Below are 14,521 nucleotides of genomic sequence, written 5' to 3'. Positions count from 1 at the left end.
GTAGTGGCTAACGGCTGGCGGCTCATCCGTACAGCCATTTGTTGGGTATTTTCAAGCGAAATCCATCACGAAACCTCTCTCCACATAATGCTCTTTTCCGATCAAAACGTTTTCAAACAGTTCTAGCCGGTAGTTGCTGGTATTAGAAATCTAAAAAATGTTTTTTTTGTATCATTTCACATGATTTAAAGCAAAAATATGTTTCAAAAAGTTGATTTCTACGTAATGTATGACAGATTTGCCCTAAAAATAGCCAAAAAACGGCTAAACGGCTGAGCCGTTAGCCGTTACTTTTAAAACTTTTTTTCGATTTAGGGAAAATAGACCTACCAAGGATTACTCATGCAAAAGTTCAGATCAAAATTCGAATTTTAAGTGCCATTTATACGTAACATTGATTACGAGATGGTTGCATTAACCCCCCCCCCCCCTTTGTTTACTAAAAGTATTTACAAATTTAGCTATTGTTTATATAGTTATTTAGGTTTGTTTATGATTAATATTTAATTTCAGATTTTAAAAATGGAAGAAAGGGAAGAAATGATAAAACAAAAGATAATTTTTAATGGATCACATAACAAGTATTTAGAAGATTATTTGTTGGAAAATAGTTTAGATAATCATCCAGATATTCAGCTAATATTTAGCGATCATACAAAAGTTTCAGTCTCGTGCCTATCTATCTACTTAGTGTTTCCTTTTATAGAAAATGAATTATCAAACTTACTAGTTGATTACATATCGTTACCTGAACATACATTAAGAGATTTTAATATCGCTTTAAAAGCATGTTTTAATGATAAACTAAAAGATAACACAAAACCAAATAAAGAAAATGAAGTATTGATGGATTGTATTGAAAGTGATACGAGTGATAATAAAAAAGATAACACAAAATTAACAGCCAATTTTACAGAATCAGAGATAACATTCAACCAAAAGGTATTATTTTAATTTTCTCGGCTCCTATTACAGATAGATGACTGAAATTAAGTCATTCTGGTGTTGTTGTCAAAAAAATATGCTACGGGGAAATGGGATTTTTTGGCTGATTATTTCTTGTTATTTTGATATCATAATCATTTTTAGTTTTAAATTACATAGGTGATCTAAATTATTAAATAATTTATCAATTATTTAGGAGTTTATTAATCAAAATGACCCAGCAGAAGATGTAGATAACAATGCCAGTATAATATTTGAGTGTGAGAGGTGTAGTACCAACCTAAGTCAAGACACAATATTAGACCATCAGTGTCAAGCAAATGAAAATAAGATTCATAATTATGAAAGTGAAATAATTGAAGCAGATGAAATAGATGAAGTTGAAGTAATAGTTGAATATGAAGAGGATGGATTGGAGGAAAATATTTGTCATAATAACCTAAGAACAACTGATAGTGCAGGTATTATGTTTTCAAAGCTAGATTATTTTTATTTTAGAATAATTTTGAACCTCAATACAATCTTACCTCCATTATTTAGACTTTTTTAGCACTAATGTATTTTCTTTGTCTTGTAAGTTATGTTTGTGATGCCTGTGGAGAAATATTTAAAACGAGGACTGCTATGCTTAACCATCTTTCTCTAGGCATTCATGTTTTATTCATATCTTATGCTACTGATTAAAAGGATATAACTAGAAAAGTTTATGTTAAAGTCTTAGGTAGTTTTTTATTTTTAATCAGTATGGATTAATGTATATTAGACATTTATCTCAATGGACTTATATCACAGTAATAATGAATTAACAAAAGTAACAGTAACCAGTCCTACACAAATAATAGGTTTTATGTTTGCCCTTCTAGTAGCTTTGCAGAGCCGTTTGATTTTAGTGCGGCTCCGAGGACCCGCCTGTGACAACAGCGGCTCCGGCTCCGACCTAACATAAAAAAACTCAACATATTTTTTTTGCCAAGTCTACTTTTTACTTTTTCAGGTTTTAAAAGTTCAATTTTTGAAAAAAATGGACTTGAAGATCTTAAAAGGGGCATTTGCACACGACACAACAGAGTTACCAAATTATAAGGGGGGGGGGGGGGAAGATTGTACACTTATAGGAAATGAAAATTCATTATCAAATTTTGCCCTGGATTTTTGGGTTTGTTTTTATAGTTATCAACCCAATAAAAATTATAAAAATTCTCTTTTTTTAGCTAACCTGGAGCCGGAGCCGTTTTTTAACGTTTACAGCTCCGGTTCCACAACGCTGCTTTCTAGTTAAAATTTTTGTATCTGCCATTTACATCGAAGTTTTGTTTAAGATATTATAAAATAATCCTCAGATGTTCTATCTGTGGTTGTATGATACACGTAAGGACATTTAGGATCTTCTTTTCATTTCAAGAAGGCAAAAGTTTACATGTAAACTAATCTTGTTATTTCTTCATACATAACATGCATCATCTATCTACAGGGTCTTCTAACTGCACTGGAAAACTAAAGAATACATATAACAATCATATTAAGTCTACACTGGACCACAGACAACAATTTTTACCAGAATATGACGAAGAATTAAATTGTTCTTATTGTGATAAATCATTTAGACACAGATCTCATTTGGTACAACACCAACGGTCACATACAAAAGTAAGTTTTTTTTTTTTAGCTTTTTCAATAGTATAAATTTGAAGGTATACCTAATCCTATTTAATTCTACAATATAAAGTTTCATTTTTATCAGGAAAAACCTTTCAAATGTAATGCATGTTCAAGAACCTTTTCAACCAACGGAAATTTGAAGATTCACAAAGAGAAGCATAAGGATTTTTCTGAGCGAAAGTTTAAATGTGCCGAGTGCGAGTATGCGGCAACAAGTGCTGTCTTACTCAAATATCATATGAATTCCCATAAAGGTGTGAAAATGTTTGAGTGTGAACACTGTGGAGCTTCTTACATGTAAGTTTGTTAATATATAACTTTCAATTGATATCGAGTTGAATAAGTTTGTGTTTGAGAATGTTTAAAATTAAAAATAGACCGTTATGCTTTTGCTATAATACCAAAGATAACTTGTTATTTGGGTTCTGCCTTCTGATTGGGTTATTAAAAGAACTGAACTAGTGACAGAAACATATTGTAAAAGAACATCGTACTAAACTAATGGCCTAAGCAAATTACATTTTTGATGCTAATTGGTATAGGAAATCTTTACAAAAAAAAGGTTCAGTCGTCTATCTAAATTTGTAGAATAGAAAATCATGTTTCCTAAAATGTTACAAACAAACAGACGAACATTTGTTAATCTAGTAATAATTTTTATAGGCGTCCACACAGCTTGAGGAAACATAGAAAAAGGAAATGCGATTCTAACAGATTCTCTCAAATTCCGGACCATAAAGAGGTTAATTCTTTCAAAAACTTTTCATCAGTTTTTTCCCAAATAAGTCATTCACCTAATTGTATTTTGGACCTGGAAAATTTATTGATAATGATTTTTAAATCTACATTTGAATATTTCATACACTACTCCCCTTGTAAGATTTACCTCAAACCTATTTTGTTTTAAGCAAGGTATATTTGGAGCCATAGTTTCTATACCTAATACAAATTTACCTATGTATTATTTATTGTTGTTTTCATCCTTGTTACTATTTCAGTATGACAAGAACAACAAACAAGAAGTGTATATTTTACCTGACCTAATAATCCCGAGGAAAACTAATGAAGCACCCGACTATGGAGTTCACTCTCTTCAACTTCTAGTTGATCAAGAGGACGAACTTGTTGACAGTGAAATAGTTAATGATGACCTAAATTTACTCATTGTTCAGACACAAAGATAAGAAATATAAAAATTATATTAATTTCAGATACTTTAAAATGATTTAAGCAAGAAAAAATTTGTTGGTGTACTTTTGCAGAAGTGAATTGGCTCTAGCTCATAAGATTAAGGAAAAGATTGAATTTATTTTATATAAAAACTATTAAGTAGGTATTTCATCATCATTCATCATTGCCTTTTAGCTCTCGGCAGAACGTAGGCCATGCACAATGGTTCTCCAATCTTCCTTTTTTTTGGGCACGTTTTGAGGCATTGCTGAAAGATGGAATTTTCTTTTCTTTCAGTTCACTTAAGAGTTCCCTCCTCCAGGTTGTTTTTGGTCTACCTGGTTTCCTCTTTCCTACGTGGGGGTTCCAAGTCAAGGCTTGATTGGTTATATCATCATGCCCTTTCCTTAGAGTGTGCCCCAGCCATCTCCATTTTCTCTGTTTTATTGTCAGTTTAATGTCTGACATATCACTGCGCTCTAGAAGCTCAGCATTTGTGATCTTATTTGGCCAAAAGATCTTGTGGATTCTCCTTAGACATTTATTGACATATGTCTGTAGCTTGGAGACCACTGCTGTGTTTAGGAACCAAGTTTCAGCCCCATACAGCAAAACAGAGAGAACATTTGACTTGAACAGTCTTAACTTGGTCTTTATGGAGATGTTGTTGGAATTCCAAATTTTGTTCAGGCTGGCAAAGGCTGTCCTAGATTTGTTAATTCTAGCTTTAACATCTGTTAAAGTGCCTCCAGCTTCATCAATTTTACTTCCAAGATACTCAAAACAATCTACATCCTCAAGAATTTGGTCTCCAATAGTAATTGGTTCTTGGGAATTTGCATTTAATCTGAGTATTTTGGTTTTAGGAACATTTATTTCTAGTCCAACTTTCTTGGAAGTTTCAGCTATCCTGTTAGTCCTTCTTTGCATTTGACTTCTATTGCTTGTTAACAAAGCGATATCATCAGCAAAGTCCAGATCTCCTAAATATTTGGGATTGCCAAATAGCTCCCAACGAATGCCATCATTACTTTCACAGTTCTTCATGATCCAGTCAATGGCAAGGAGGAAAAGGAAGGGAGAAAGAAGGCATCCTTGTCTGACGCCTGTTACAATCTCAAAAAAGGTTGATAGTTTACCTTTATACATTACATTTCCACCTCCTTTATGATAGATAGCTTTAATGATATTGATTATCTTTTCTGGAATGCCATAGTGTCGGCAGATTTTCCAGAGAGATCTTCTGTCTAAAGAATCAAATGCTTTTTTGTAGTCAATGAAGTTTACAAAAAGCTCAGAGTTCCATTCCTTGGATTGCTCTATGATGATTCTTAGAGAGGTTATCTGATCAATAGTGGAACGGTTTGGTCTAAATCCAGCCTGATTAGGTCTTAGCTTTTCATTAACCTTCTTCTTTATTCTATTAAGAAGAATCTTACTAAGGATACGGCCAGGTACTGAAAGGAGCATTATCCCTCTGTAGTTTCCACATTGGGTCAAGTCTCCTTTTTTGGCTAGTATTGAGATATGTCCATTCTTCCAGTCCTCTGGGCATAACTCATCATTCCATATCTTTGTGATCAGAGGTAGGAATGCCTCAGCAGATGTATCTAGGTCTGCTTTTATGACCTCAGCTGGGATGTTATCAGGTCCAGCGGCCTTGTTATTTTTCAAACTTTTAATGGCCTCCTTGATTTCCAATAGATTTGGCGCTCGACAGTCAATGTCAAGTGCATCTGAGGGTGGAATCTCAGTTTCTTCCTCTGGAACTGGAAGATTCAGCAGTTCAGTGAAGTGCTCTGCCCATCTATTTAGAATATCTTCATCAGTTTTAAGGAGTGAACCATCCTTGTCCCTGATGTGTGATCCTGATTTGTGTACTTTACCTGCAATGCTCTTAGTAATCTCATAGACATCTTTCATTCTATTTTGATTAAAAGCATTTTCTGCTTGCATAGCAAGGTTTTCCAAGTGTTCTTTTTTGTCAATTCTGACACTTCTTTGGATTTCCCTGCTGAGCATTTTATACAGGTCTTTATCTTCTGGAGAGTTTCTGGAGAGTGTCTTTTGTCTTACCTCTCTTCTTTGATCCATGAGATCAATGGATCTTTGAGTGATCCACGGCTTTTGGTTAGCCTTTTTAAAACCTAATTTTTCTTGGCTAGTATCATTATAAACTTTTTTGATACCTTGCCAAATATCTTCAACTCCATCATCCTCTTGAAGAGTCAACAACTCAAATCTGTTCTTTAGAGTGAGCTTAAACTCTTGTAGCTTTTCAGAGTTTTGAAGGGTTGTTAAATTATACTTTTTCCTGGGGTTAGGCTTTGAGTCCTGCTTTTTAAATCTAAGCCGAACTTTAGAAGATAGAAGATAATGGTCTGAATTAACATCAGGTCCTCTTTCAACCCTGACATCAAGGAGAGAACCTTTAAAACGTCTAGATATACAGATGTGATCTATCTGATTAAAGGTTCTTTGATCTGGTGATCTCCAGGTGGCAGTATGAATCTTCTTGTGTTTAAAGATGGTTCCACCAATGACAAGTTTGTTTTCAGTACAAAAACTTACAAGTCTATCACCATTGTCATTTTCCTTGCCATTACTTAAGCCTAGGCCATATCTGCCCATGACTTCTTCTAAATTCTCATTATTACTCCCCACTTGAGCATTGAAATCACCTAGGAGCATGGTCAGGTCCTTTTCTTTATGACCATTCTTAAATACAGAGTCAAGCTGGTCATAAAATTCGTTTTTGACCTCTGTATCTGCTTGTTCTGTAGGAGCATATGCTACTATTATTCTCAGATTGATGTTTTTATCTGAGGATTTGAAGTAAGCCTCCATGATTCTTGGACCATGGGGTTGCCAACTGATCATGGCCTGCTCTGCTTGCTTGGTCAGCATAAGAGCCACCCCTTGGTTATGTCCTAGATCCTCATTCATATGGCCTGAGTAAAGTATTTTCAAGCCAGAATGATGTTTAAACTCTCCATTATTTGTCCACCTTGATTCGGTGATAGCCAGGATATCAACCTTGGCTTTAAGCATTTCTCGGCAAATGTTTTCTGTCTGGCCTGACTGAAACATTGTCCGAACATTCCAGGTGCAAATTTTTGCTGGTCTGCGGGAATTCAGAATCATCCGCCTGACTGGTCCTTTAGCGGTTTCCCAGCCAAACATCATATTGTTATTTCCAACCTCTACTTCGTTCCCGAGCCCAAAGTTAAATTGGTCTTTACTTTGTGCAGATTGAACGTGAGCAGGTTTTTTCTAGGGAAGGATTGTTAGCCCCACCCAAACCCCCTGAACTGGGGGAAGTGACCAGAATTCAGTCTGGCATCTACCCTAGGACCTTTCCAGCACAGTAGGACTCTTCTGGTGTAGCTCCTAGGATCATTGATGCACGGTGCAGGATGGACGGCGTGCACGTAACTGGTCTCCCATCCCAAGTAGGTATTTATTTTTGTAATTTTACACATGTGAATATTTTTCTTTATTCTCTTATTTTTAGAAAATCAATCTTATTTTTTAGTTAGTTAGAAATTTTAACCTCTGTAATGTTTGGAAAACTATCTGCACGGTTAAATCGCAGGAAACATTATGCCACCGACGTGGACACAGACTCCAAGTTGGCCAGATGCCTCAACACCATCGACCTGACATTACTGGGTGTGGGCTCCACCTTGGGAGTCGGAGTATATGTGCTGGCAGGTGCTGTTGCAAGAGACACTGCCGGTCCCGCCGTTATAATTTCGTTCCTAATTGCCGGATTTGCTTCAGCCTTAAGCGGTCTATGCTATGCTGAATTTGGAGCACGTGTGCCAAAAGCTGGCAGCGCCTATGTGTACAGTTATGTTACTGTCGGGGAGCTGGCGGCGTTTGTGATTGGTTGGAATCTAGTTTTGGAGTATGTTATTGGAACTGCCAGTGTTGCCAGAGGTTATTCAGGATATCTTGATAGCCTGTTGAACAACACAATGAAGAACACGTTTAGAGAGTACATGCCTATGAATGCATCCTTCCTAGCAGAATATCCAGACTGGACAGCTGCCATAATTACAATAGCTCTGGCATGTGTTCTTAGTGTGGGTGTTCAGGAATCTTCCAGGTATTTAACTTTTCTTATATGATTAGGTGTTTGATGGTTACCCAAAACTTTGATATCTTCAAATTAAATGCTATTATTCACAGCGGGATTTTCTCAGAAAATAAAACCATACCTATTTCCTACTGTCCTTAAATTAAAGCATCAGAGAACCCATTCTCAATGTGGAATTTAAAAGATTAGGCATCCGACTAGAAATATTAAAAATGCAACTTAATCGAAATAGCAAAACTAATGCTGGTTAGTTCAATATCAATCCTTATACCTACTAAAGTAACAGGATGTTTGTCTGTGCGTTTGTACCGAAGGATCTCGCTAACCGTTGAACCGATCTTTTTTGCGTGAGGGTACCACCATCCTCCCAAGAGAAATCACAAAAAAATCTAAAAAAAATTACGTATAGAGACTTGAACGCAACATAGCTAGGTATCGTAGAGACTTAAACGCAACGTATTGTTTTTTTTTAAATACTTATATGCCACTAGAGGCCTCAAGGGGCCTCAAGGGGCGTAGCCGCTTGTGTTATGATAATTGTAGCTCAGTTTTGCTTTTATTATAAGGTACAAAATATCAAACATACTGATTCATTTTTAGATTCAACAATATTTTCACACTGTTGAACCTGAGCGTGGTTATCTTCGTAATTGTTGCTGGGGCCACCAAGGCAAACTTCACCAACTGGGAGTTGTCCAACACCTCGACGGTCGTTGAAGGACAGGAGCATGATAAGGGAGATAATGTCAATTTGGGATCTGGCGGATTTTTTCCGTTTGGTGTGAGTGGGATGCTGAGTGGAGCTGCCACGTGTTTCTATGGTTTTGTTGGATTTGATGCTATTGCTACAACAGGAGAGGAAACTAGGAATCCACAAAGAAGTATTCCAATTGCCATAGGTGAGAATATTTTGTTTTGATACGTTCCTTTTATTTAAAAACTGTTATAAATAGCATTCTTACTCTTATAAATCATATAAAAACATAGACAATTTTTAAAAATTTATTTTTTAAGTTAACTAGGTAGCTAAAAAGTTTGATTATATTTAAGTAAATATAAGTTGATATTACTTTATGTTTTAGTGGTATCCTTGTTCATTGTCTGTGTCGGTTATATTGGCATCAGTGGTGTGTTGACCCTGATGGTGCCCTACTACCTGCAGGATGCTGATGCCCCCTTGCCTCATGCTTTTAGGCTTGTTGGCCTTCCAGAAGCTGCATGGGTAGTCGCACTGGGAGCACTATTTGGACTCTCCACTTCTTTATTAGGTAAAATTATATTGTGCTAAAAATTCAACTAGAAGGATTAAAGAGTTAATGGAAGGAACAAATTCTAAAGTTTCATTTAACTAAGTAAATTATATATTTTCTCCCTTATTACCTAGGTAGGTATTTTCAGTTTGAGATATAATATTAAAATTATCAAATTTAGGAGCCATGTTTCCTCTGCCCCGTGTTATTTATGCTATGGCGAATGACGGACTTCTACCTCGGTTTCTTGGAAAAGTTCACAACACATTTCAGACACCCTTCACAGCTACACTTCTTTCAGGTTATATTTATTTATATTTCAAATAAAACATTAATGATTTTATTTTACTTGATGGCGTGATGTTGAAAATATTGATTTCTTGTTAAGGATTAAAGGAATATTTTTAGCTTCATATTAATGTCCAAGGATTGTTATTTACAATTTTATGCAATAAGATATAGGTAGATATTTTAATAAGACCTTTTTTATTATACCCCAACCCAGGCCGGAGTATAAAGACAGATGTTTTACTTTAATACTTCTCAAGGAATGGAACTCAATAGAAAGGCATAGGGAAAAAAATCATTCAATGGGTAGCTTCGAGCCATTTGAAACTTGGAAAAAATGCCTTGCCCCTACTAAGCTCCTAAAGAACTCGCTAGAAACAGTTTACCTAGGATATTTATTTTCTAAAGTATTAAAAGTTTTCATTTTTTTTACAGGCTTTCTATCTGCAATCATGGCGCTTTTGTTTGACCTCTCCCAACTAGTGGACATGATGTCAATAGGCACCTTGATGGCCTACACAATGGTGAGCTTGTCCGTGCTGTTGTTGAGGTACAGGTGTACAGGTACTGGGCAAGCTGCAGATTACACCCCACTCTGCACCCAGGATCCATTCGAGACTGATGATGTGGAAGAGTTGTTTCCCAAACATACTGTAGCCAAACTTGTTTATACTAGGTATATTTTTTAATTGCACAGCTACTCTAAAAATAAGTTATGTCTTAAACTTTCCAGGAATTGAACATCTTATTTCTTATTTTACTATTTTTATGTATTTACTAATATTTTTTATGGTGATACTAAAACTAAGTGATTTACCTTTTATTGATTTTAGACTACTGTGTCAGCTTATACCAACAATGAAATTAATTCGGAAAAAATCACGAAACCTATACGTGTTTTTTCAGCTGTCGTTGGGGGGCAACACATCGTAAAATTGACGACCTCTCCATTTACCCCCCAATTATTATTTTAGATTTTTCCGCTTGTTGGTTATACCTATTCCTGCTACTGTGTAATGAGGGAGGGAATTTTTTTTTAAATACCTGCTTTAAATCTCTGCTTTAAACAAGTTTTCTTAATTTAAAACTTAATTTAGGAAAGAATACATGAGACAATTATTCAACCTGGACGGAGACACCATTCCCAACCCCCTGTCTTCTCACGTGGCATCTCACAGCGCAATCCTGGTGGCCCTGCTGTCTGTTCCTCTGGGTATCATCTCCCAGGCAGAGCCTACCTGGTACCATAAGTTTGGGCTGGCATTTGTTATTATCAAGATTTTGTTCTGCATTATTGTTCTCATGAGACAGCCTTCAGATGTTTCTCATTTGAGTTTCAAAGTACCTTTAGGTAACCGGTTTTTATACACCTACGTAAGAAAGGGTAATTTGTAATGCCTCTAAAAGAAACATGTTATTTCATTGCAAATTTTTCACGTTTTCTTTTAGGAGACCTTTTACAATTGTATTTTCATATTTAAAGAGATAAAATATCTAAATTTTATGAATTATATGCTAAACATCAGCTGAAAAATATGTCCAAATTTTATAATAATATTAAGACAACAATTGTTAAGATTAAGAGTACAAAATTGTAAAATTAATAACCTAGAATATTTTCAGTACCTTTGATACCTGCCTTGTCCATTATGATAAACGTGTTTCTAACAACTAAGTTGTCCGGACAGACCTGGGTTAGATTTGCTGTCTGGATGATCTTCGGATTCATAATTTACATTGCATATGGAATTAAGAATAGCTCAGGTTCGTAATATTTTCCTTTATATATTAATTCAGAAAATTATTTTACATTTATACAATTTAAATAGCTTGTTTTTAAAATACAATTTCGTTGAGCATATTCTTTTTTTTCTATTCAAGTCCTCCCTGTGGCATTTAAGTTACTTAGTATTGGCATTCTTAGCATTTGAATAATAATATTTGTATAATCAATTCAAAACTTTTGGCTATTATTAGACGTGAAGATTTTTATTTAATTTTAGAGGAGTATAGAATGAGAGGAGAGGTGCCTCCAGAAGAGAAGGATGGTTCTTCCAATAAATCCAGCACTAGTCATTAACTTTTACACAATGATAAAAACAATCAAAATAGCACAAATAGTTTTAAATCTTAACAGGTATTCTAGCACAAATTATCCTAATTACAAATATCCTAGCAGGAATAATCCTTGATTACATTCAGAAATGGTCCTAAATCTTACTACTACCTGTATTATAAATTATCCTGCATCTAACTATTGTAGCTCAAATGATTCTAACTCAAACTATTTTTGACGAAATGATCCTATATAAATCACTACATTAATCATCCTACTATATCCAATCAAAAAAACAATCGAACTATCAATGGAAATGTATAAGAAATAAAAAAAAAAACAAGAGTAAACAATACTTTACGATGAACGTCTTTAAAAATTTTTACTACAATGTACTAACAAAATAATGAAGGGTCCAATAACTTAAGAGTTAAGACTCTAGGGGCTAGGTGTCGCTTCGGGAACTAGACCTCCACGCACCTTGAAACATACATGCAATACTTATGATTGCGTTGTAAAGCGTCCATTCACCCATCAGACAACCAACTCTCTGAGATGCACGACCTTTGTCTGAGAAGTCCCAACTGTGCATGGTAGCGAGTTGCGCCTGTTTTGGGCCAAGGCATTCCCCCCACTCTAACTATTTACGTCGCGCATCTGACATAGTAGCAGTGGGAACCATTTTTACCGTCTTTAGTTATGACGCGGTGTCGGACCGAGATTCGAACCTATCACCTTCCCGACGACGAGCGGATGCGCTACGTGTTGAGCCACGGTCGCGGGTTAAGGGTCCAATAACTTACTTGAAATAATCAGAAAATTTTTCTAATAAAATAGATTTACATAAAATTAATTTTTTAAGACTTCATTCCTTTACTGAAGTATTGTGCATTTTGCAGAAAGATAAAAAAGAATATTCTTTGTTTCGCAAATTTTGTGAATATTTAGGAATCATCAAAGGAATTTTGTGTCTAAATGAAGACACTTATATTTAATTGATCTCAAGGAGGAAGAAGAATTTTCATCTTATTACTCTAAATATAAGATTCCCAGGGGGGAAATTATTTTTACATTTTCAAACAGAAAATTCTTATTTTTATTATAAAAGAAAAGATTTTCTTGATATATAAAAAGAAATGAAAAAAATAAATGCTTAGGTATTTACACATATTAAAATTAACATAAATTTTAAAATACACATGCTATTTACTTAAATTAGATTGGTAATAAAGATAAAATATAAAAAGAATTATAACATATTAATTAGGTAACTTTAATAGAATAACAATTTTTATGAGATTTTAGTGCGTCTTCCGTAGTAAAAAGTTATGCATTTGTGTTGTAATTTTGTGCTTGTTGTTTTGTCTACTTAAATGTTATTAAATCATACGTCTTAATATACTTTATTATTATAAGGATACAATAGAGAATTTGTAAAAGTTTTATTTATTTTTAAAGAATTTTTTTTGAAACATTAACTTATTTTTTACCTAAGTTTAGGAGGGGAAAGGACAATTGATAGTTCAATCTCTTAGCCAAGTATTAAAAGCTACCCATGATTAAACTGGTTGAGAGAAAAAGATTTATTTATCATCTATTGTTCTATCTCTGTCTAATTAAAACTACCTGTGATGGTTTATGTATTACAAAGTTATTTAAAGATCACTTTTTATTTTTATTTGCTCATATTTTTATTATGTTTTGCATTTTATTTTATTTTTATTTTATATTGGGTACCAAAGGTACCAAGTTATATTTTTACAGAATGGAAAGATAGTACCTAAACAATTTTTATTATTTTTTATATGGAAAATTTTGCTACAATGCTTTTTCTATTTAAATTAAGATATTCCATGACAAATCAGATTTTAAAATATTTGTAATTTTGTATGTAAGAAGTAAAATGTTAAGAAGTACCAAAATAATATTTCATTTTATTGTTTTGAGAGTCTTAAGCTTTTATAAATAAGGGTATTTGATATTTTATCATATTTTTTTAATTTTATTTATTTCTCAATTGTGAATATTTTTTTCATAAAATCTATTGTTAAAGTTTGATCATTCAGATATATATATATGGAATTAAAATATTTTTATTCAAGTAGAATTATATATTTATTGTGTATTAAATGTTTTGAATCTTTCTACGTTTTATTATGAATAAGACTTCAGATGAAAGATTCGATAATATGTATTTTATGTCTCAATGTTTATTGTTTTATTAAAACTGTGCATTCCAGATTTTGAATAATGATAGAATAATTGAAGTTGCTGTACAAATTAATGTGGAAATCAATAAACTAAGGAACACAAGATTTTTTATAAAATTAAAATAAAAAAAAATACAGCTTAGATTTAGAGAAAGACAAGACAAATAGGTAAAGATAATTGTAGGGTGGGGTAAAATAAATTGTTAGTAGGGTAGAAACAAAAAAGAATCAAAGTGACAGTGACATAGTTGTGTTTTAAACAGGATAGGTCAATGGACTATAAATTCTTCTTATTTAAGTTAATAAATTGATTGGGAAAAGACTAGAGATTGCATTAAGAGGGAGGTCATTTTCTAGTAAATCCCGTAAAGGTGTGTGTTATAAGGCCTAAAAATAGTAGGAGAACGATAAGGTGCTCTATATATTTGTATTCCCTATTGAATAGAACAATAGGGAAGAAATTTTTTTTTTTTTTTGATAACCAAACCTGGAATATCTAAAAAAAATAAGAAATTTCTATCAAACGCTTTGTTTGGCTCAAACTGACACAAATAAAAAAAAATATAATTATAAAAAATCAACCTGTAAAGAATGGCTTCTCCTTTTTTTAATGGTATAGATTGTTCTTAACCTTTACCTTGTACCTATAGAAAACATTATTATTATAATTATATTTTTTTTTAATTTTTGTCAGTTTGAGCCAAACAAAGTGTTTGATAGAAATTTCGTATTTTTTAGGGATATTCCAGGTACAGTTATCAAAAAAAAAAAAATTTCCCTATTGTTCTATTCAATAGGGAATACAAATATATAGAGCACCTTATTGTTCTACTACTATTTT

The 14,521-nt window shown here is 33.5% G+C and overlaps 2 protein-coding genes across 5 annotated transcripts; both read left to right on the top strand.

The window, feature by feature from the left end:
- Positions 1–490: 490 nt before the first annotated feature.
- Positions 491–3,816, top strand: LOC145315841 (uncharacterized). The gene is made up of 7 exons (XM_080155959.1): positions 491–942; positions 1,142–1,406; positions 1,520–1,591; positions 2,417–2,592; positions 2,687–2,901; positions 3,268–3,346; positions 3,603–3,816. The coding sequence occupies exons 1-7, from the start codon at positions 523–525 to the stop codon at positions 3,786–3,788; spliced, it is 1,413 nt and encodes a 470-aa protein (XP_080012085.1). The 5' UTR covers positions 491–522; the 3' UTR covers positions 3,789–3,816.
- Positions 3,817–7,282: 3,466 nt separating this feature from the next.
- LOC145315840 (cationic amino acid transporter 2-like) lies at positions 7,283–13,711 on the top strand. Of its 4 annotated transcripts, none has more exons than XR_013878163.1 (9): positions 7,283–7,885; positions 8,477–8,775; positions 8,959–9,144; positions 9,308–9,427; positions 9,850–10,090; positions 10,512–10,765; positions 11,038–11,178; positions 11,418–11,551; positions 13,367–13,711. XR_013878163.1 is itself a non-coding variant. In XM_080155958.1 (8 exons), exons 1-8 carry the CDS (start codon positions 7,335–7,337, stop codon positions 11,492–11,494), a joined length of 1,869 nt encoding a protein of 622 aa, XP_080012084.1. In that variant the 5' UTR covers positions 7,283–7,334; the 3' UTR covers positions 11,495–11,744. The 4 variants fall into 4 exon arrangements, 1 of the variants encoding a protein (XP_080012084.1); XR_013878162.1 differs by having other exon boundaries at positions 13,317–13,711; XR_013878161.1 differs by having other exon boundaries at positions 12,738–13,711.
- Positions 13,712–14,521: the final 810 nt, after the last annotated feature.

This window comes from Acartia tonsa, chromosome 4 (genome assembly GCF_053477335.1).
Source record: "Acartia tonsa isolate MP-2025a chromosome 4, ASM5347733v1, whole genome shotgun sequence".
NCBI classification, from domain to species: domain Eukaryota; kingdom Metazoa; phylum Arthropoda; class Copepoda; order Calanoida; family Acartiidae; genus Acartia; species Acartia tonsa.
This window is presented reverse-complemented; position numbering and strand designations above follow the sequence as displayed.

Excerpts from the sequence above, each read along its gene's own strand:
- LOC145315841 (XM_080155959.1), top strand. The coding sequence starts at position 523 with ATGGAAGAAAGGGAAGAAATGATAAAACAAAAGATAATTTTTAATGGA. Across the intron at positions 2,593-2,686 it reads ACCAACGGTCACATACAAAA|GAAAAACCTTTCAAATGTAA; the intron begins GTAAGTTTTTTT and ends CATTTTTATCAG. Across the intron at positions 2,902-3,267 it reads CACTGTGGAGCTTCTTACAT|GCGTCCACACAGCTTGAGGA; the intron begins GTAAGTTTGTTA and ends TAATTTTTATAG.
- LOC145315840 (XM_080155958.1), top strand. The coding sequence starts at position 7,335 with ATGTTTGGAAAACTATCTGCACGGTTAAATCGCAGGAAACATTATGCC. Across the intron at positions 8,776-8,958 it reads AAGTATTCCAATTGCCATAG|TGGTATCCTTGTTCATTGTC; the intron begins GTGAGAATATTT and ends TTTATGTTTTAG. Across the intron at positions 9,145-9,307 it reads ACTCTCCACTTCTTTATTAG|GAGCCATGTTTCCTCTGCCC; the intron begins GTAAAATTATAT and ends TATCAAATTTAG.